Here is a 24136-nt window from a genome sequence, read left to right as displayed (position 1 = left end):
TGAAACTTGCATGAAATGATCCTGACATGGTCCCGACAAAGTGTTCTTATTTTTCGGGTCGATCCGAAATCCAAGATAGCTGCCACAGCCGCCATCTTGAAAATACATTTTGAACTTCTTCTCAAGTTCTAGGGGTGTATTTTGGCTGAAACTTGCATGAAATGATCCTGACATAGTCCCGACAAAGTGTTCTTATTTTTCGGGTCGATCCTATATCCAAGATGGCCGCAACAGCCGCCATCTTGAAAATACATTTTGAACTTCTTCTCGAGTTCTACCGGTGTATTTTGGCTGAAACTTGCATGAAATGATCCTGACATGGTCCCGACAAAGTGTTCTTGTTTTTCAGGTTGATCTGAAATCCAAGATGGCCGCCACAGCCACCATCTTGAAAACACATTTTGAACTTCTTCTCAAGTTCTACCACTGCGATTTGGCTAAAACTTGCATGAAATGATCCTGACATGGTCCTGACAAAGTGTTGTTATTTTTCGGGTCGATCCGAAATCAAAGATGGCCGCCACAGCCGCCATCTTGAAAACACATTTTGAACTTCTTCTCAAGTTCTACCACTGCGATTTGGCTGAAACTTGCATGAAATGATCCTGACATGGTCCTGACAAAGTATTGTTATTTTTCGGGTTTATCTAAAATCCAAGATGGCCACCACAGCAGCCATTTTAAAAACACATTTTGAACTTCTTCTCAAGTTCTACCACTGCGATTTGGCTGAAACTTGCATGAAATGTTCCTGACATGGTCCTGACCATTATACGATATCTAATTAATTTCCTGTATGATTATTGCCAAGGTAATCAGATGACCGTTAAGGCCCATGGGCCTCTTGTTCTTGGATAATATTCCTCAAAGAAAACCAAAGAGAAGGGGGAATGTTAAAGCTACATCAACAGCAGTATTAACAGCTACATCTTCTGACAACATATCAGGTACTTTATTTAAATTATATTCAAATTGTTTCCCTGCAGGTAGGGCATAAGAATCATACCTGCTGTCCCTATTGCATGATCGTAAAAGGCGACTAAATTTTATCTTTTATCTTCTTCCTAACTGACTTTATCCTTCCTAATTCCCTAGTTCCATTGGCATCGCCTCACTTTTGGCCTTGAATTGAGCGTTCGCCCCTTTGAGGAAGGTTATGGGTTCTGTCCCCTGGCCGAGACACACCAAAGTCAATAAAAGTGGTAGTTTCTGGTCTTGCTTGGCACTCAGCATACAGGAAGTTGGACGAATGGTTCGACAGTTGTCAGTATAATGTGCCCGGGTGGGGTATGTTGCTTGGTGTCTTCGGCAGCATGCTTCAGTGATATAGCACTATAAAAAGGGCAACTATACAAGAAGACAAAACACGAACATACCGCAGTCTCCCAAAACACGTACCTCGCACTTCACCACACACGCTTCACACTGCATACATGGGAGGCCGTCCTTACCTGACCTGACCCTGGCTGTTAATAGGACGTTAAAATAATCAAACAAACAAGCAAATCGAATTACTTTATCAGATTATAGTTTCCATATTATTTTATCACTTTATAATTCTTGCATGTATGGTCTAAAGTTTGTGTAAAAAGAATTACTGTATAAACACAAATCAGTATTTAGTATAGCTATGTTGTAGCTTCTATGTAGATAAATGAACAGATGTACATTTAGTTTTTAGATTTAAAGTATGTATTTGCCCATCATTAGGTTGTTGAAGTCAGTCAGTGGTTTTTCCAATCTTATGTTTTGATTTTGATCTGTTCGAGTAAAATCTTTTAATTCAGAAGTTTTTTTTTTAATTTTAGCCATTTCTTGGTCCGTAATTTTTTCGAGTGCTTTCTTTAAATCAATAGTAGAATTTGTTTATGTAAAGGTTTCGTTGCAAAAGCACTATAAATTTTAATTTAAGGATGTATTCTGCTGAGGGGTCAAAAATATCTTGTAAATAGATTTTTTTTTCTTATGACTTTTTTTATTTCAAAAGGAGTTATTGACAAACAAAAAAATGTAATAAAATAGCTTCTTGAAAATACCTGTCATTGCAAAGTTTGAGCAAAAAATTGTAAATGAAAATGCATGTGCTGCCATTTGTTTCTTATTTTCATCTGGGTATGATTGATTATGTATCGTATGATTTAAATACATTATTTTAGCTTTTAAACTAAAAATTATCCAAATTGTTGTAAATACGTAATACTCTCAAGCGTACTCCAGACTGGTGATGATACTGTCACCTGCGCATGGTGCATCATCAATCCAGAAAGAGACACTATAAATTTCTCTACTACATTGAACATCATCCATCAATGTTAAGAGAACTTGGACATGCTTTGCAGGTCTACATCATATACTGTATATTATACAGTTAACATTAATTAGCTTAACAAACTATGTAGTAAAATCTACTCGGGTGTGACCTCATAATCCACTAACCAATGTGGATTTTAAGGTCATCTGACCGAAGGTCAGGATGACCTATTGTCATCGTGTTTTGTCCGTCGTCGTGCGTAAGACTATTTATACAAAAGCCTATTCCTCCTTCATCCTTGGATGGATTTCATCCATATTAAATATTATATTTAATGTAAATGAGCCTGGTCCGACCCCTATGGGCTGAGGGGTGGGGCCCCAATAGGGCAAATTTTCTTATTTTAGCTTTAAAATCCTACTTCTCCTTCATCCTTGGATGAATTTCATCGATGTTTAGTGTGAAACATCAATTGGGAAGGACATTTATTTATTTTTTTATATAAATGAGCCTAGTCCGACCTCTAGGGACTGAGGGGTGGGGCCCCAAAAGGGCAAATTTTCTTAATTTTAGCTTTAAAATCCTACTCCTCCTTCATCCTTGGATGGATTTCATCCATATTTGGTGTGAAACATCATTTGGGAAGGACAATACTATTTTATGTAAATGAGTCTGGTCTGACCCCTAGGGACTGAGGGGTGGGGGCCCAAAAGGGCTATTTTTCTTAATTTTAGCTGGTCCACGTCCTGTTTTCAGGTTTCAGTCTCCGATCTCAATGAAAATTGGTCTATAGGGCTTTTAATTGATGCTGAACAATGTTCAAACATTTTCGTAAAGACTTTGGTATTCCAAGATGGCCGCTGACCAACTTCCTGTTTTAAGGTTTCAGTCTCCGATCTCAATGACAATTGGTCTATAGGGGTTTTAATTGATTCAGAATGGGGAACTTTATATAATGACAATCTTATTTTATAAAGGACCGAGCTAATATCCATGGGGATAGTACGGTGGAGGTCCAAAATGGGAGCTTTGCTGAAATTTGGCTTTAAAATCTGACTCCTCCTTATATTGATCCTTGAATGGGTTACAACCATATATGGATGAAGGGCTACCAAGTTTGTTCAACAAATGACATTTACCTATTTCAGAAACTTACATATTCAACTAAGGAGTTCCTTGTATTGTTTATATTAATCCTTAACCACTACTTTATACTGTGACTTTGTTATTTTGTGCCATGAGTCAGTTGACCGTTAAGGCCCGTGGGCCTCTTGTTCCTGGTTCGACAATTTCTTCGTGTCTGCATCTCGGAGTCTACATTGTGATTGTGTGGCCTGTCGTTTGAGGTAACAACGTCTGTAACATTCCCTATTGAATGTTGTATCCTAGACGGATATAAGAAATTATCATAAGCTCCATAATACGGCTTCAATCTGTCATGATGTGAAATCTTTTCATCAGAATTCCTGTTTCTTTTATTTTATATACCACGTCGAATATATATCCTGTAACTATAAATGGTCCTTCCCATCTATCCTGCAGTTTTGAAGATCGTCCTTTTACACGGGAAGTAACTCTAATCCAAACTGCGTCTCCAACATTATATTGAACTTTATTGGATCTGTAATGATAATGCCTTTTTCTGTCTGTTACTAGCGGCTGTCATATTATCTCTGGCCTCATCATGTACAATCCACATTATTTCCTGCATGTCCTTAACATACTCTGATATGGAAGGAGGGTTATCATCTGGAGGCTTTCCAAATACCAAGTCTACTGGAAGTTCTAGTTCTCGGCCTAACATCAGAATACTTGGTGTAAGTCCGGTACTTTCTTGTACTGATGACAGGTATGTAAATGTTGCTAGATGTAGATGTTTATCCCAATCTCGTTGATCTTTAGTAACATATTTACTAAGAACATCTTCTAGTGTCCTGTTAAAACGCTCTACAAGCCCATCTGTCTGAGGATGAAAGGGTGATGTTCTTGTTTTATCCATGTTTAGGACTTCACATAAGCTCTGAAATAACTATCAAAATTGTCCACCTTGGTCTGTTAAGATCTGCCTGGGTACTCCGAATCGACAGATAAACTAATTTAAAAATAAAACAGCGACAGTTCGAGCTTCCTGATCTGACATTGTGTAACATTCTGTCCACCTTGTAAAGTAAACGGTTTTAACAAGAATTTATTTATTACCTAGAGTGGACTCAGGTAATGGACCAAAAATATCTATGGCTACTCTCTCAAGAGGTCCTCGGATCTGATACCGTTTTATATGTTCACGTAGTTTTCGTGGTGGTCCTTTACGTTTTTGACATTCCATGCATTTCGTACACCAATCTTTTACAGTATTGGAACGGCCTGACCAATAGAAACTGGTATTTTTTGCTCCTGCATAGCGCTCAGCATACAGGGAGTGGGACGACTGGTTCGCTCGTTGTCAGTATAATGTGACCGGGTAGGGTGTGTTGCTTGGTGTCTTCGGTGGAATGTTTCAGTGATATAGCACTTTACAATGGCAACAGTTCCACTACACAAGAAGACGCAACATGAATATACTGCAGTCTCCCAAAATATGCACCAAGCACAACATATACGCAACACACTGCATACATTGGAGGCCGTCCTTACATGACCATAGCTTTTAATAGGACGTTAATTAATCAAACAAACAAACAAACAAAAAAGCCCTGCAGGTAGGCCGTTGGAATTGTACCTGCTGCCCCTATTGCATGATCGTAAAAGGCGGAAAGAAATCAGATTTCTTAGTGCGAACTTAAGGCCAGCTGTTCTCATGCGTGACAAAACCTTTGCTAATCTTGAAATATGTGAATCGAAGTCTGTAGAATTTTCTAGACAATGATGTCGTCCAAATATATAAGACATGTCTCCCAATGTAAACTGGCTAATACACACTCCATTAGGCGCTCAAACGTTGCAGGAGCGTTGCAAAGACAAAAGGCATTACATTAAAATTAAATACTGCAGTATTAGTTCTAAAAGCTGTCTTTTCCTTATCAGATGGGTCCATTTCTACTTGCCAATATCCTGACGCTAAGTGAAGTGTAGAAAACCATTTGCTTCGTTTCAAAGCATCTAAAGAGTCATCTATTCTAGGAATAGGGAAACTATCAATGGAAGTGGCTTTGTTGCGTAATAATGGCCCTGCAGGTAGGGCGTTAGAATTGTACCTGCTGCCCCTATTGCATGATCGTAAAAGGCGACTAAATTTAGGATCTTATCTTTTCTCTTCTTCCTAACTGACTTTATCTTTCCTAATGCCTTCCTTGGCACCGCCTCACTTTTGGCCTTGAGTTGAGCGTTCGCCCCTGTGAGGAAGGCTCTGGGTTCTGTCCCCTGGCCGAGACACACCAAAGTCTATAAAAGTGGTAGTTTCTGCTCCTGCTTAGCGTTCAGCATACAGGGAGCGGGACAACAGGTTCGCCCGTTGTCAGTATAATGTGACCGGGTGAGGTGTGTGGTTGCTTGGTGTCTTCGGCGGCATACTTCAGTGATATAGCACTATAAAAAGGGCAACAGTTCCACTATACGAAAAGACACAACACGAACATACCGCAGTCTCCCAGTACACTCACCTCGCAAAACATACACGCAACACACCGCATACATGGGAGGCCGTCCTTACATGACCATAGCTGTTAATAGGACGTTAATAAATCAAACAAGCAAACAATTGTTGAGTAATAAAAATCTGCACAGATTCGTAAAGATCTTTCTTCACAACAGGAACTATGGCAGCAGCTCAAGGTGACTTACTGGGCTCTATGACCTTGGCATCCAACATCTGTTGTATGTCTTTATTTGCGTCCTCACGTTTGCTAACAAGAATCCTCCTTGGAGGTAGCCTAATCAGTTAACCGTTATCAATACGATGATTTATGATACCTGTTTTTCCCAAATCGCTTTTGTCTTTAGCTAACGCATCCTTACATTCTGTCAACAGATGATGTACAGCTGTATGTTGTTATGGAGTTATGTGCTCTTGACATTTTTCATCTAATTTCTGGAGATATTTTGGTAGGCCTTCATCTTGACTTACAGATCTCACTTCTCGGATGTATGGACTTCAGTATTTTCTTTGGGTATACTAACCAGTTCTCCCTTAGCTGCCATAGTACCATTGTATAGGCCATATGCTTCATTGTATATATTTGCCACTCTAATAATGATTTTGTTGTTTTTTAGGATCAGTCAAGGACCTGGCTACCAGTATTCCTTCTTTGGCTAAGCGCTGACTTGATGGCTCTACTAAAACTGCCTTAAGGTCAGTGTCTGATGTAGAAATACCAACAATAATTGCGTTGATAATCATTTCTGACTCTGGATGTATAACTACATTCTCGGCTACACTGATGGAAAATACTGATCCCATTTGACTATCTTCCTTGCATTGTAGATTGTCATAATCAAAATGTAATATTGCCTTCCTCACAGGGGCGAACGCTCAACGCAAGGCCAAAAGTGAGGCGGTGCCAAGGGAGACATTAGGAAAGATAAAGTCAGTTAGGAAGAAAAGAAAAGATCAGATCCTAAATTTAGTCGCCTTTTACGATCATGCAATAGGGGCAGCAGGTACAATTCTAACGCCCTACCTGCAGGGCCAATAAATCAAACAAACAAACAATTGTTGAGTAATAAAAATCTGCACAGATTCGTAAAGATCCTTCTTCACAACAGGAACTATGGCAGCAGCTCAAGGTGACTTACTGGGCTCTATGACCTTGGCATCCAACATCTGTTGTATGTCTTTATTTGCGTCCTCTCGTTTGCTAACAAGAATCCTCCTTGGAGGTAGCATAATCAGTTAACCGTTATCAATACGATGATTTATGATACCTGTTTTTCCCAAATCGCTTTTGTCTTTAGCTAACGCATCCTTACATTCTGTCAACAGATAATGTACAGCTGTATGTAGTTCTGGAGTTATGTGCTCTTGACATTTTTCATCTAATTTCTGGAGACATTTTGGTAGGCCTTCATTTTGACTTACAGATCTCACTTCTCGGATGTATGGACTTCTGTATTTTATTTGGGTATACTAACCAGTTCTCCCTTAGCTGCCATAGTACCATTGTATAGGACATATGCTTCATTGTATATATTTGCCACTCTAATAATGATTTTGTTGTTTTTTAGGATCAGTCAAGGACCTGGCTACCAGTATTCCTTCTTTGGCTAAGCGCTGACTTGATGGCTCTACTAAAACTGCCTTAAGGTCAGTGTCTGATGTAGAAATACCAACAATAATTGCGTTGATAATCATTTCTGACTCTGGATGTATAACTACATTCTCGGCTACACTGATGGAAAATACTGATCCCATTTGACTATCTTCCTTGCATTGTAGATTGTCATAATCAAAATGTAATACTCAACTACCCATCTTGCAGTGATGTGAGTGTAGAAAAGTCATGTACCAAAATAGCTGGAGTGCTAATATCAGCCATGGCCATACGGTGCTTCACCAATTTTCCACTGATCTCCAATGTTGCGTGAATAGCCCCTTCAGACACTAGCAAACTTCGGTCAGCTACCTTAAAACTGGTATGATGTTTACTCAGTACAGGTCGATACTTAACATCAGTAGCAACACATTTATCTGAATGTAATACTGAAATAGTGAAACCTGTGTCCAACAAACAATTGATTTCTACCCACATACTATACCTGGTATAAATAATCAATCATATTTGGGTTTTGATTTAGCCTCAACCATCTTTCCAAACCCTTGATAATTACTTCCGGCTGACATCGGGTTTTCTATCTCAACCTTCTTTAGTTTCCCGCCTTCTATCCAGCTTTTGCTTTTTTCTCATCTGCTTTCCTCTTCATACAATCTCTTCTTATATGGCCTGGTTTGTGACAGTAGAAACATTCCCGATAGTTTATGTTGTTGTCCTGTAATGCAGCAACTTTGTCTGTTAATTCACTCAGTTTATCATCTAATACAGATGTGTTGTCAATGCTAACCTCCTGTTGACTTCTAATCGTTGCCCTTGTAGAGCTTCGCTTCCTACGTCCGGTTTGAAATGCTTCAAACTCTGGAGCAATTCTTACAGTATAAGCTATTGTTCTAGCCTTGCCCTGATGTATGTCCCATTCCATATCAGCATAATTTAATGCTTCAATTAAAGTTGTTGTCTAATTTCATGTGGAGCTCCAGGATAAGCCAACCTAACAAGTCGTGTAATATCTTTTGCAAGTTCTGGCGAGGTTTCATCTTTCTTCCTCAATCTTCCTGTGATTTGAGCTTTGTGTATTTCAGCTTGGTCCTCAGGCTGAAATCTGTCTGTCAACACTGTGACAAGTTCATGATAATTCAATCTCTCGTCCATCGTAAAATCACTCAACATTCCCTGTGCTCGTCCCCGTAATCCTGTAGCAAGCTTCAACGCCATCATCCCATTTATTACATCTTGACACTAGTTCAAAGTGTACTAAGTAGTCTTGCCAGTTTGCTTCGCCAAGGATGTAGCAAGCTTAGTCCCTAGTGATGGTTTACCTCCCTGCTCCTGTTGACTCCCTTGTTCTCCCCACCCTGTCGATCTTGGACCCTATATGCCCCCTCCCTCTCAACCTCACTCTGAGTAGGGCCAGACATACGGTTAAAAGGTACATCTCTCATGTACCTTCCAACACTATCTTGTAAAGATACTAATTTCTTTTGCAGTTCATAATTTCTCTGTTGTAGCTCTGATTCCCGAGAACTACTTCTATAGCTTGAGCCTATGTCCACAATGTCTTTCCTGACATTACTCCGGGATTTGGATTGGTGTATCTAGGTTAATGTCCGCCACAGTTTCCAAAGACATCCCTCTAAATACTTTGGGACGTACGCCCAAACTGCTGTTGTCAACATTACCACTGGTAGCAGTTGTTACTCTGAATTGTATTTCTCCACTTGGGGAGTGTAAATTGGTAAATCCACACTACCCAATAAATCCACCTCATCTGCAACTCCTTGAGGAGTTTCTTCAACATGTTTATCTTGTTGATCTGTATGCACTTCTGATATCATTCCATTAGTTGCCATGGTGAATGATAATGACCTCAAAGTGTTGGGGTCAAGGACACTGTTGGATGACTGAGAAAAACTATCCCACCGCTGCTACCAATTGTAACGAATTGTAATTCAGGCTCTTGCCCTCCTTTACACTCTCATTACAATTCTGTTTCCTTGTGGGTCAAGTCTGACCAGTACAAGTGTGGTCACAGACCACTTTTCTCAGTCTATTATTCTTCAGGTCCTCTTGGACCACTAGTAGAAGTATCTTCGAATTCTATAACCATACGCCTTGTCAAATTCTTATTTATCACTCCCAAAACACTTAACTTAAAAGAAAAGAAGAAGTCCAAAGATAAATTACTGATTCTTTGTATTATAAAACATTTTCAAATTTAACAATAACAATTAATATTTACAAGATATTGGTAATGAAAAATGATATTGCATTATTATAATAATAAATACATGGACAATATTGGCAATTATCCAATTATGTTTTCTCAAAGAACAACTCCCTCTTTGTACTTCTGAATTGGTAATTTTGGAAACTTAGAGAATTGCCCATAGAAACTCACAATAATTTAGGCATTCTGCCAAGTCAATAATAAATTAAGCCATCATTTTTCAATAATAGGTCTACAATAACCTTAAGTGAATTTCTGATAATAGAGTAACTACAACCCATCTTAGGAGACAATATTATAATTATAAGACTTATAAAAATATGATGTCGGACACCAAATATGGATGTAATCAAAATGAGGATGAAGGAGGAGTAGGATTTTAAGCTTAAATTAAGAACATTTCCCCTCTCTGGGCCTCAGCCTCTAGGGGTCGGAGCAGTCTCATTTATATAAAACATGATTGCCCTTTCCCTACAATGTTTCAATCCAAAATTGGTTGCCATCCATCCGAGGATGAATGGCCCTACAGGTAGGACATTAGAATTATACCTGCTGCCCCTATTGCATGAATCGTAAAAGGCGACTAAATTTAGGATCTTTTCTTTTCTCTCTGACCGACTCTATCTTTCCTAATGCCAACCTTGGCACCGCCTCACATTTGTCCTTGAGTTTAGCGTTCGCCCTTGTGAGGCAGGCTCTGGGTTCTGTCCCCTGGCCGAGACATACCAAAGTCTATAAAAGTGGTAGTTTTTGTTCCTGCTTAGCGCTCAGCATACAGGGAGTGGGACGACTGGTTCGCTGGTCATATAAAGTGACCGGGCAGGGGGTGTTTTGCTGGTGTCTTCGGCGGCATGCTTCAGTGATATAGCACTATAAAAAGGGCAACAAGAAGACACAACATGAATATACCGCAGTCTTCCAAATCACGCACCTCGTACAACATACACGCAACACACCGCATACATGGGAGGGCCGTCCTTACATGACCATAGCTGTAAATGGGACGTTAATGAATCAAACAAATGGTCATCTGAAACCTTTCCGAATTTAGTTCTGGTTGACGTCGATATATGACAAAAAGTGGGACCGATGGTGCAGGCTGCTGATTGTACCACCAAGAACTCTTTGGCGTTCTACAACCCCAGTTCCTTAAAATATGTATAGCGGTTGCCATGAGAAGGCGCTAAGTAAATTGACAGATATCATGAAAAGAGAAAAAAAAAAACAAAGAATCCCTAGCCACTAAAGAAAACACTTTCATCAACTTTGCTAAAGGCAGATATGGATGACAGACGTCTGTATGATCCAAAGAAGGAATTTATACATACACATGAGAAATAAGGTGGATTGTGTATTCAGATACCATAAGGTGAAATGTTTGTCTAGATGTTCTCAAGTGGTTACGGATGACTTGACAGTTCCATAGGAGTTACGCTATGATGAAGGATTTGAAAGGAGGAAGACGAAGTATTAAGGTTTGGAAGAAGATACCAATACCCTAGAATGTAGGAATTGGTGTTCCTGTTTACTGCACGTTCAAGCTATTGCCAACATTGAAAGTAATGGGTAGTGACAAGAAATCAACTGGATTTATTGTCAAAAACTGAAGAGAATGCGCCCTATAGATCGCAGTAGAAGTGACAAGGTGTGAGTTAGGTGTTATCTGCAAATGGGCAATGATTTGGTCAATCGCTGTTGACTTACTACTTTGAGGATGTTCCAGTTGAGAATTCGATAAAGCCCATAAAAGATGATCCTCTGATGACGCCTGCAGAGTTGCAAATTAAGTCATTTCATATATATCAACATTTTCAGAGTGGTAACTTGATTTTTTGCTCGATAATTTACAGAGTGAAATACGGAAACAACTTTTAATTTAAACGGCCATCTTGGATTTCAAAATGGCGGTCATGTAAAAATAAGAATCAAATTATTTATGTATCAAACACTACAAAAATATAAGTACTCTCACTATATTTGCTTAAAGTCAGTTTATCCATTTAAATGCATGATATATCAAGATATAGCTCGCAAAGTTGGCGGCCATCTTGAAATATAACATGGCGGTCCTTCTAAAGTATCTGGTTTTTGGCCTTGAGTTGAGCGTTTGCCCTTGTGAGGAAGGCTCTTGGTTCTGTCCCCTGGCCGAGACACACCAAAGTCTATAAAAGTGGAAGTTACTGCTCCTGCTTAGCGCTCAGCATACAGGGAGTGGGACGACTGGTTCGCCCGTTGTCAGTATAATGTGACCGGGTGGGGTGTGTTGCTTGGTGTCTTCGGCGGCATGCTTCAGTGATATAGCACTATAAAAAGGGCAACAGTTCCACTATACAAGAAGACGCAACATGAATATACCGCAGTCTCCCAAAACACGCACCTCGCACAACATACACGCAACACACCGCATACATTGGAGGCCGTCCTTACATGACCATAGCTGTTAATAGGACGTTAATTAATCAAACAAACAAACAAAAAAGCCCTGCAGGTAGGCCGTTGGAATTGTACCTGCTGCCCCTATTGCATGATCGTAAAAGGCGACTAAATTTAGGATATTATCTTTTCTATTCTTCCTAACTAGCTTTATCCTTCCTAATGCCTCCCTTGGCACCGCCTCACTTTTGGCCTTGAGTTGAACGTTCGCCCTTGTGAGGAAGGCTCTGGGTTCTGTCCCCTGGCCGAGACACACCAAAGTCTGTAAAAGTGGTAGTTCTGCTTAGCGCTCAGCAGAACGGGAGTGGGACGACTGGTTCGCCCGTTGTCAGTATAATGTGACCGGGTGGGATGTGTTGCTTGGTGTCTATGGCGGCATGCTTCAGTGATATAGCACTATAAAAAGGGCAAAAGTTCCACTATACAAGAAGACACAACATGAATATACCGCAGTCTCCCGAAACACGCACCTCGTACAACATACACGCAACACACCGCATACATGGGAGGCCGTCCTTACATGACCATAGCTGTTAATAGGACGTTAATTAATCAAACAAGCAAACAAACAAATCCTAAGTATCAATAATATGGGTGTAGACGTTTAAAAATGTTAATTTGATTTTTTGCTCGATAACTTACTGAGTAAAATAAGGAAACAACTTTAATTTAAACGGCCATCTTGGATTTCAAAATAGTGGTCATGTTGAAATTAAAATAAGAATCAAATTATTACGATGGCCCGTTTGAGCCTGTCAAATTACAACTACGTTATTGAATAAGTGTACATGACCGTTTACGATGGGCAGGACATGGTAACGGCGTGTGTTATTGGGAGACTGGTGAATTCCAATTTTAACCTTAAGTTCAGCTTTGATCGATATCGATATTGCAGCGATAACGTGACAAACAATTAAACGAAGACCACGTCCACGTGTTGTAGTCTAGTAAAGATAGGGTGTTACCCCATTTTTTTCTTTGATTTTCATACAGATATGACTGTGTTTTATGCAAGAAAAACAGTCGCCACAAATAGAATTTGAGAAAGTGTTTTTCTTAAACCCAAAACAATCAGAAAAATAGGGATATTTGCATAATTTGCCAATTTTGAAGCCAAATATAAACTTACATGGCTATCATGAGATACTGGAAAATTACTGTATGGCAAGAACGTTATAAGGACAGCACAGATTGCCAAAAACAAAAGTTGAAACCAACACAGGGAAAAAGTATGACAGCATGAAAATTGCATAATTATGTCCTTGTATCGGCCAAATATGCCTCTGTTGGATTGTTAAGATAAAAAAATGTTATCATCAACAATACCGTTGATGCTCATTTTGATGGAAACTTTTTATATAAAACTTGTAGGCTATATTCACCTAAAAGTGACAACTATATCAGGATATCCCCAAATATAAAAGACGTGAGTTCGGTCAAATCCTCATGTAGTGCCAATTGGACTAAACTTCTCTAATTGGCCAAGTCCTCAAGTTGAAATATCAAAAATATGAATATCTATTTTGTGACTAATCAGATTACAAAATCCTTTTGCAGATATTACCACCATAATGAAGCGTTCTTTATAAAGTGAGATTGAAGTTTCTTTTTGATCAAATATTTGAATAGGTCAGTTTTTCATTTTTTCCATAATGGAACCGGATGGGAGTTACATAATTTTCAATGAGATAAAGGAATAAAATAAAAGTTCAAGTTCAATTGTATAGCTGAAAAATCATCACAGTTCTGATTTATTTATTGGCAAAATTTTATAACAAACATATTTTGGTATTCAGCCAAATTAACGTGATAGGAAGTTTTTACTACTAAATAAGATGTGCATATTTATACCGTTTTTACAACAAATGATCAAAATAACAAGTACAAAATATACAAAAAAGGATATAACATATTTGGAAGCATTTGCTTTTTTTTTCCGAAATATTAACTACCAAAATGGGTGTTTTGCCAAAAATCTAATTATAAAACACTTCAAATTGGCACGATCAGTCAACTTGACAGGTTAATATTTGTTTTTTCTAGCTAATGTATTATCGATCATGCATTAATATCAAAGAAAAAGTAAATCCTTTACGACATAAAACATAAACTGATATTGTTTAGGGTAAGATTTTATAAATGTTTGCATCTAACAAAATAACAAAAACGGTAATGCTAGATAAATTCAAACGGTTTTGAGCCGATTTCATCCTTCTTTATTTATTGGATAGACTGAAAATATTGTATCTTTTCAACTTATTTGTACTAACCTAAAGTTTGTCTTACTATATACCCGATTTCATATTTCAAGTACTGCAAAAATAGCAGATATTGTACTTTAAAAGTAGTCAAAAGTGTAATTTCTTTATATTTTCTTATTTTTCGGGTGTTGAAAAAACGACTTTCCGAACATATGATTTTTGACGACTTTTTTCATGGTAAAATACTAAGATCCTCCAACTCAAAAAACAGAAAACAAATTCTGTTGCAATTATTTGGAGGTTAGGCCTCTATTTTTCGTATTTTACTGGACTATTGCTTTCCGTATACAGACAATAATACCTGCTGAAGTCATGTTTTTCAAGACAATATTTAAGTTTCATTTCTATGTTTATAAATAACAATTTGAAGAGCACATACTAAATAACTGACTGCATTTATATGGAATGTTGAACATGCAAAGTCTCATGCTTTCTTCAAACTTTGAACGATTTTAACGAAAAATCGACCTTAGCCGCTCCACTAAACCCGCATACATGGGATGCCGTCCTTACCAAACCCTGTTTGTAAATAGGACGTTAATTTAATCAAACAAACAAGCATTGAAAATGTTGCCTACCGTGATGATAATGCTTAGAGTGCAAAACAATAAGCCGTGTTTAATGTTTTCACTGAACATAGATATACATTGAAAAAAAAAAACGTTGGAAAAAATGACGCTGTGTTATCAAGTTGGTGGAAAAGACAAAAAAACATTTATAAGAATGATGATGCACATTGTCTTACTTATCCACTGTGAAAATATAATTGGTACTGCAAATGCAAATTACGCACTTCGATCATTAAGCCATTCCTGAATAACATTGTGTTGATATAGAATGACGTGATTGTTTTTACTATTAAATGTGATGAGTGTGAACAGGTGCTCCGCCTTTCTCCACCGCCACAGTCGGTACAAACAAATCTGCATATACATGTTCATTCTGGTTGTGATAGCGTTGAGCCGGAACACAGTACGTATTATTTCTGTCTGCGTCCACTTTGCTGCATTTGTAGGCTTTGTACAGGAAAATTCTACAAATTGTTTAAAAGAAAAAAATAACAATTCTTTATATTGTGTACAGTACTTAGACACGGAAGGTCAAAATGGAAGGATCGATATGGCGATTGTTTACAGAACCAAACATTACACAACAGTTTCAACTTGAAGATTAGATGATATACCAATTACCATATCTAACCCATTTTCTTTGTCCCTTTGTGTGTTTGTGTTACAGTTGGTACCATGTATAGTGTTAAAATATATGTTGATACAATCTTTACCCTCTTTATAAGAAGCTTTGATAAACAAAATAGAGTGTCTTCTTACCATTAGCCGCGTAGTAAGAACATACTATATATTATATCTCCATTACACATCAATTTAAATCCATAAGTAATCTTACCCTAAGACAGCAGTTGCTATGATGACCAAGAGCACTATAACAGTAATAATAACTTCAGAGCTGACGGGTTTCACGATCGTCATTTGGTTGTTTCCTGACAAAAATGGAAGATTTTTCTCAGCATAATATTACTAGTAAGTAAGCGAAATGATTAATGTACATACAGGTTCAAAATGTGGAAAAAAGATGAATATGCAATATCAAAAGGATAACCTAAATATTTCGTCGATTGCACAAAGAATGCCTGCTCTTCCACACCGCACGTTTCTTTTCACCAAATCGAATAAATATTCTCAGGATCTGCTATATATCGATCCGTTTCCTGTTTGAAAAACGTATTTATTGTAGATTCACCTCTGTAGTCTTTGAAAACGGCATTAACAGGATGTAAAATGCGAAATGTTTATTATTTGAATATTTTCGGGAGATATTAAATTCATGAATTTGAGTCAAAAAATTGTATTGGCGCGCCGTCCGTCTGTCCGTCAATATTTCCTTTAAATCGCTACTAGTCATAGAGTTCTGCATGGATTGTAACCAAATTTGGCCACAAACATCCTTGGGGGAGGGGGAACAGAACTTGCATAAATTTTGGCTCTGACCCCCCGGGGGCAGGAGAGGTGGGTCCTAATAGGGGAAATAGAGGTAAATCCTATAAATCACTACTTGTTCTAGAGTTCTGCATGGATTGTAACCAAATTTGGCCACAAACATCCTTGGGGGAGGGGCGGGGCCCAATAGGGGAAATAGAGGTAAATCCTATAAATCGCTACTTGTCCTAGAGTTCTGCATGGATTGTAACCAGATTTGGCCACAAACATCCTTGGGGAGGGGGGAACAGAACTTGTATAAATTTTGGCTCTGACTCCCCCCCCCCAGGGCAGGAGGGGTGGGGCCTAATAGGGGAAATAGAGGTAAATCCTTTAAATCGCTTCTTGTCCTAGATTTCTGCATTGATTGTAACCAAAATTAGCCACAAACATCCTTGGGGAAGGGGAACAGAACTCATATAAATTTTGGCTCTGACCCCCGTGGGCAGGAGAGGCGGGGCCCAATAGGGGAAATAGAGGTAAATCCTTTAAATCGCTACTAGTCATAGAGTTCTGCATTGATTGTAACCAAATTTGCCACAAACATCCTTGGGGGAGGGGGAACAGAACTTGTATAAATTTTGGCTCTGACCCCCGGGGGCAGGAGGGGCGGGGCCTAAGAGGGGAAATAGAGGTAAATCCTATAAATTGCTACTTGTCCTAGAGTTCTGCATTGATTGTAACCAAATTATTAGGCCACAAACATCCTTGGGGGAGGGGAACAGAACTTTTATAAATTTTGGCTCTGAGCCCCCGGGGGGCAGGAGGGCGGGGCCCAATAGGGGAAATAGAGGTAAATCCTTTAAATCGCTTCTTGTCCTAGAGTTTTGCATTGATTGTAATCAAAATCAGCCACAAACATCCCTGGGGAAGGGGAACAGAACTCATATAAATTTTGGCTCTGACCCCCGGGGGCAGGAGAGGCGGGGCCCAATAGGGGAAATAGAGGTAAATCCTTTAAATCGCTACTAGTCATAGAGTTCTGCATTGATTGTAACCAAATTTGGCCACAAACATCCTTGGGGGAGGGAAACAGAACTTGTATAAATTTTGGCTCTGACCCCCCGGGCCCAGAGGGAAATAGAGGTAAAATCCTATAAATTGCTACTCTGTTCTAGAGTTCTGCATAATTTGTAACCAGATTTGGCCACAAACATCCTTGGGGGAAGGAAAACAGAACTTGAATAAATTTTGGCTCTGATCCCCCAGGACAGGAGGGACGGGGCCCAATAGGGGAAATAGAGGTAAATCCTTTAAATCGCTACTAGTCATAGAGTTCTATATGAATTGCAGCCAAATTTGGCCACAAACATCTGTTTTGGAAGGGGAACAAAACTTGTTGTATAAATTATGGCTCTGGCCCCGGGGGCTGGAGGGGTTGGGCCCAATAGGGGAAATAGAGCTCAATACTTTAAATCGCTACTAGTCATAGAGTTCTGCATGGAATGTAACCAATTTGGCCAAAATATCCTTGGGAGAATAAGAACTGAGTTTGTATAAATTTGGCTCTGGTCCCGGGGGAGGAGGGGGTGGGCCCAATAGGGGAAGTATAGGTAAATTCTATAAATCGATACTTGTCCACGAGTTCTGCATGGATTGTAACCAAATTTGGCCACAAACATCCTTTTGGAAGGGGAACAGAACTTTATAAATTTTGCTCTGGACCCCCCGGGGGCAGGAGGGTGCGGGGCCCAAGAGGGGAAATAGAGGTAAATCCTATAAATTGCTACTTGTTCTAGAGTTCTGCATGGTTTGTAACCAGATTTGGCCACAAACATCCTTGGGGGAAGGAAAACAGAACTTATATAAATTTTGGCTCTGATCCCCCAGGGACAGGAGGGACGGGGCCCAATAGGGAAAATAGAGGTAAATCCTATAAATCGCTACTAGTCATAGAGTTCTGAATGAATTGTAACCAAATTTGGCCACAAACATCCTTGGGGGAAGGGAAACAGAACTTGAATAAATTTTGGCTCTGGTCCCCCGGAGGCAGGAGGGGCGGGGCCCAATAGGGGAAATAGAGGTAAATCCTTTAAATCGCTACTAGTCATAGAGTTCTACATGAATTGTAACCAAATTTGGCCACAAACATCCTTGGGGGAAGGGCAACAGAACTTTATAAATTTTGGCTCCGCCCCCCCCCCGGGGGGGGGGGAAGGAGAGGCGGGGCCCAAAATGGGAAATAGAGGTAAATCCTTTAAATCGCTACTAGTCATAGAGTTCTACATGGATTGCAGCCAAATTTGGCCACAAACATCTGTTTTGGAAGGGGAACAAACTTGTATAAATTTTGGCTCTGGCCCCCGGGGGGGAGGGGTTGGGCCCAATAGGGGAAATAGAGCTAAATACTTTAAATCGCTACTAGTCATAGAGTTCTGCATGGAATTGTAACCAAATTTGGCCAGAAATATCCTTGGGGGAATAAGAACATGAGTTTGTATAAATTTTGGCTCTGGTCCCGGGGGCAGGAGGGGCTGGGGCCCAATAGGGGAATTATAGGTAAATTCTATAAATCGATACTTGTCCAAGAGTTCTGCATGGATTGTAACCAAATTTGGCCACAAACATCCTTTTTGGAAGGGGAACAGAACTTTATTAAAATTCCTTCACAAAAGAAACAATGAACCTGTATTCAGAACATTACTTGGCATTTCAAACCAGGTGAGCGATACAGGCCCTCTGGACCTCTTGTTTAATAGTGTATTATTATTTGATGAAATTAACACCACAGGATATAATATACCATACAAATGTTATCAACTGATTACACAAGTAACATCAACTAGAGATGGTGTTTGGTTTGCCAATAGTTTATACTACCATGAAAATGTTGTGGACGATTTAACTATCAAAATTACAATGTGACCTTGCTCACCAGAGTCTTGTAGGACGGATGTTGACGTAGTTTCAGGTGTGGTCGTCGTGGAATGTACCGTGGCACTTATTGTGGTAAAAACTGGCGTCCCAGGAGTAGTAGTTGTAGTGGTAGGAAGAGTCGTGGTAATGATGGTAGGGGCAGCTGTTGTTGTAGATGCGCAGGTAACGGACGGAACTGCACTGGGACCTGCAATTCGACGTGTTACCTACATTTTCTTATTACTTAAGTGAGGAAGGCACTGGGTTCTGTCCCCTGGCCGAGACACACCAACGTCTATAAAAGTGGTCGGTTCTGCTCCTGCTTAGCGCTCAGCATACAGGGAGTGCGACGACTGGTTCGCCCGTTGTCAGTATAATGTGACCGGGTGGGGTGTGTTACTTAGTGTCTTCGGCGGCATGCTTCAGTGATATAGCACTATAAAAAGGGCAACAGTACCACTATACAAGAAGACACAACATGAATATACCGCAGTCTCCAAAGACACACACCTCGTACAACATACACGCAACACACCGCATCAACGGGAGGCTGTCCTTACATAAACATAGGTGTTAATAGGACGTTAATTAATCAAACAAACAAACAAATGATTACACAACCTGTTATTTAATCTTACATACTTAGTTAATCGAAATATACATATGCTCAGCTGTTTACCTTTTTCAAGTCTTAACGACATATGTTTATGTATCAATAGATTGACATTTGATTGTGTGGATTTTATATAGTATACAACATAGGCTCGGGACCGTCTATAACTAACCACACCTACGATAATGTTGTATAATATCATATCACAAGCTGTGGCTGGTAAATAACTGTGCTTAATTTACATGTTTTGCCCACCAAGTTGGTTTAAAGTTAGATATTCCGTTGTAATATCATATTTAAATCTGTATAGTGGAAAGGTTATAGTGGAGTTAAAAAGATAAAAGAGAAAAAAATCTCGGAAACATCCGCCACCATCTCCTTCGATGGCCTCTTCAGATCCATTTTTATGGACGCAATTCACAATTACAATGTATGTCCGACGGGATCTTAACGTTTAAATTCAGTAATTTGACATCGTGTAGAACTATCAACAGTGAATGATTTCTTTTGCTTAATGTTATTTTTGCTATACACCATTGTTCATAAATCAGTAAACATATTCTATTTCGTCCGTCAGATCTCTACCGGGTATTATCTGGAATACTGTTTCATGTCATTTAATTGTTGCAGTAAAGTTAATGTAGATTAATGGTTCCTTAGTCATATTAATATTTAGAATTATACTTTGTTTTTGTTTTTTAGACCAAAGAGGCAGCGCAAAACAAAGCTATATGGGACGTTATATCGTATTATAGTGGGTGCAGCGAGTTGGACAAATTGCATTCGAACTGAAGTAAGTATGAAGGTTAACATAACGTGACCCGTAATGGTATATATTGTCATAGAGTCTTTGCAACGGAGTGAAAATGAGGATTTACATTTAATCAGATTGTTAATGATTTTTTAATTTATACCCCATTAATATTTCTTTTTTTATTTAGTACTTACTGACACAGTAGGCCTGGGGACAATTGGTAGCACTCTTGAGCTCATACACCCGGAAGGAACAGCAGTTCTTCACCCTGATATTGAAACTACCGTGGCAGGGAGAGAAAATTGATCTCATACACATTTCACGGTTTACAATACCTTCTGATGCATCTGGGACAGTACCTGGAAAATAAATACAGCAAAAGTATCTGTATTCATTGTATAGACTAAAGTGGCCGCGATGGCTGGGTGGTTAGGATGTAACGACATATTATCACAAGCCAACACCTTTGGGTCAAGAGTTCGAATCCCATGTGGGGCACTTGCCAGGTACAGACCTCTAGTCGGTATTATTTTCTGCAGACACTCCGGCTTTCCTCCACCGATAAACATAGCATTTCCTTAAATGGATATGGCTGTTAATAGGACGTTAAACTGATAAAATCCAAGTAATGACTAAGCCTTTTTTAACCAAATAGTAATGTAACAAACTTCAGCAAATATACAGTTAAATAGATAACAGCAATTTGTCGAACAAAAACGTGTTCATCTTATCTTATCAACGATAAAAGCGCAAGTGCATACGATAATCCCATTAGTATATACATTAATCCAAATTAATTATCTTGGTTACTTAGCAGGAGAATTAACCAAGTTCTGGTCAGGTAAGTTTTTCACATATTCCTAAAAACTGAAAGAATCTGTATAATCTTCTTTATCTAACTGAAACGACAAAATGTTAGTAAAGCAGTATGTCAATTCGCCATCCCCATGTCTGTTTGAGTACTACATTTTGAAATGAGGACACCATAAACAAGGCATGTAAAGTTTCCGCAAAAGTGTTTTTAACCATTATGCTATCTATTTCCAAATACATTTTTATTGATTTTTGTGATTAGGAAAGCATGTGTAAAGTTTAAGGTAAAAGTCATCTTTTGAAAATCTAGGATATAGACGAACCGTTCATCCAGAGCTGGTAAGATGTCCCACATCCACCATCTACCAAAACACTACTGTCGTTCGTCAGATCACTCCCCGCGTCCCCCACCAGTCTGTACCATTTAGTAGACAGGACCGCATCACAAATTTTATTTTCGTATACAGATTCTATGTGATTTGGTGCCCGCTCAGAGTCAGCGGCGAAGGTGGTATATGATAGACAAGGGTCTGAAATAGAAAATCATCAAAATAGTAATCGAGAAGGTAAAGTGTCGTATTCGTAAAATGTGCAATATTTTCTGCATTGTACACCTATTGGTGATTGTTACATTTTCTATACATATTTGCTTAGCACACACGTTACCTGTCGTTACAGCACGCAAGGCCTTACAGATGACAAGTACGATTATCAATATCCCCATGTCGCTCAGACGTCGTTACAAATCAGGAAGCCTTCACTACATATCAAGGATATTGTCCGTAAGTACTTACGATGGTTTTACATATGTACCACATAACAGATTTGGACGGGTGCCAATGACGTTGTACCCGGATGCTTCATATGCAGGTCAAATCGAGGCAATGCATTGGTTGTGTTTTCAACCATTGCACAATAGCTGTTTCAGCGTTGCTTTTAAACACCCCGCTATATAATTGGTGAATGGTAATACTAGTAGTAGAAATGAAATGCAGATAATTTTCTGCATGAGATACTTTCTGTAAAATATTACCGGTTGTTAAGGCACAATGCACAGTAATAACCCAATAGCATGAACGTAGTGCGTTGAACACATAAAAATTGTGTAATGAAAGCTCTCATTCTATTTAGATTGAATAACGAATACTACTGAAAACAGACACCTATCGCTTTGTCATTCCATCGACATTCAAATACAGTAAATTATTAAACAGTAGTTGTCCTATCTATTTCATGCAAATTAACTAACCAATCATATGTGAGACAAATCAGCTGTAATGTGGATTTTAAAAAATGGTATGCTTTACCAGCACATACAATACATACATAATGCACGGACTGTGCTTTTGTTATCTCATGTAAAAACAATACTTTTCCAAAAATAATCGTACTCATTTTTATTTCAAACTTAAACGAAGAACCGATTATAAGGATGGTGCCATGTTAACATAAATAATCACCCACACCCTTTGTACCTTTTAAATCTTCTCCTGCTTAGCGTTCAGCATACAGGGAGTGGGACGACTGGTTCGCCCGTTGTCAGTATAATGTGACCGGGTGGGGTGTGTTGCTTGGTGTCTTCGGCGGCATGCTTCAGTGATATAGCACTATAAAAAGGGCAACAGTTCCACTATACAAGAAGACACAACACGAACATACCGCAGTCTCCCAGTACACTCACTTCACACAACATACACGCAACACACCGCATACATGGGAGGCCGTCCTTACATGACCATAGCTGTTAATAGGACGTTAATAAATCAAACAAACAAACAAACAAGTAATGCTTAAGGGCAAAGAAGTAATTCTAACAGTGTGGACGAAAGATAACACACAAATCACAAGTATGTTTACACAACATAAAGAAAACTATAGAAATACGACACGGTAAAGGAGTATAGTAGGGCTTAACTGAACCTACACGTATTATAATATACCCCGTTATTGTATATTGTACCCCAGACCTATTGTTTTCTTTATATAACATACACGTATTTGTGTTCCATATGTATTGATAAAAGGAATAGATCTTCTTGTTATAATCTCTTTCTAACGTCTGTTACAATAATAGGCCAAACGAATAAAAACACAGACAAGGAAATCATACGCCGAGGAAAATATGATGTAATCGTCGTGAATTATTATCCTATGTTTACTAAATGAGCAATATTTATTTCTCCACAGGAATATCATACAGTATACCACTTCTAAGTACAGTATATATATATCCGTAGGCAATGCAGGTGGGGCATAAGAATTGTACCTGCTACCCCAAATAACCCTTATTGACATTGATATCGTAAACGGCGACTTTTAGGATTTCATCTTTTCTCTTCTGCCTAACGTTTCCCTTGACACCACCTGCCACTGTAGGCTCTGAGTTATGTACCCTGACCGAGACACACTATAGTTTCCATTCCTGCTTGGCGCTCAGCATTAAGGGAATTTTTACGACTGTGACCAAGTGGGATGTGTTGCTTGGTGTCTTCGGCAGCATGTTTCCGTGATATACAAATATACCACAGTCTCCCTCAAAACACAGACCTCGCACTTAACATACGCAAGACACTTCATTCACTTAACAGCCAGTGTCATATAAGAACATGTCAGGTTTGATGGTTGAGTAAAACCGGAGTACCTTTAGAAATTTAGCGGTCTCTACCTGGCAACCCCAAATGGGATTCGAACTCGCGACCCGGAGGTGGAGGGCGTATGTGAAAACAT

The 24136-nt window shown here is 39.0% G+C and overlaps 1 protein-coding gene and 1 long non-coding RNA gene across 2 annotated transcripts; one reads left to right on the top strand and one right to left on the bottom strand.

The window, feature by feature from the left end:
- Positions 1-794: 794 nt before the first annotated feature.
- LOC138328011 (uncharacterized) lies at positions 795-20621 on the top strand. Its single transcript, XR_011209151.1, has 3 exons — positions 795-947; positions 3908-4100; positions 20545-20621. It is a non-coding gene; the product is annotated as an uncharacterized lncRNA (long non-coding RNA).
- LOC138328008 (oncoprotein-induced transcript 3 protein-like) lies at positions 14235-22246 on the bottom strand. The gene is made up of 6 exons (XM_069274571.1): positions 22076-22246; positions 21733-21939; positions 20791-20955; positions 19249-19437; positions 15784-15877; positions 14235-15412 (listed from the first exon to the last, which is right to left on the bottom strand). Exons 1-6 carry the CDS (start codon positions 22131-22133, stop codon positions 15238-15240), a joined length of 888 nt encoding a protein of 295 aa, XP_069130672.1. The 5' UTR covers positions 22134-22246; the 3' UTR covers positions 14235-15237.
- Positions 22247-24136: the final 1890 nt, after the last annotated feature.

Source organism: Argopecten irradians, chromosome 7 (genome assembly GCF_041381155.1).
Source record: "Argopecten irradians isolate NY chromosome 7, Ai_NY, whole genome shotgun sequence".
Taxonomy (NCBI): domain Eukaryota; kingdom Metazoa; phylum Mollusca; class Bivalvia; order Pectinida; family Pectinidae; genus Argopecten; species Argopecten irradians.
Note: the sequence above shows the minus strand (reverse complement) of the source record. Positions and strands in the feature narration are given on the sequence as shown.

Excerpts from the sequence above, each read along its gene's own strand:
- LOC138328008 (XM_069274571.1), bottom strand. The coding sequence starts at position 22,133 with ATGGGGATATTGATAATCGTACTTGTCATCTGTAAGGCCTTGCGTGCT. Across the intron at positions 21,940-22,075 it reads CTTGCGTGCTGTAACGACAG|ACCCTTGTCTATCATATACC; the intron begins GTAACGTGTGTG and ends TTTCTATTTCAG. Across the intron at positions 15,413-15,783 it reads ATAGCAACTGCTGTCTTAGG|AATTTTCCTGTACAAAGCCT; the intron begins GTAAGATTACTT and ends AACAATTTGTAG.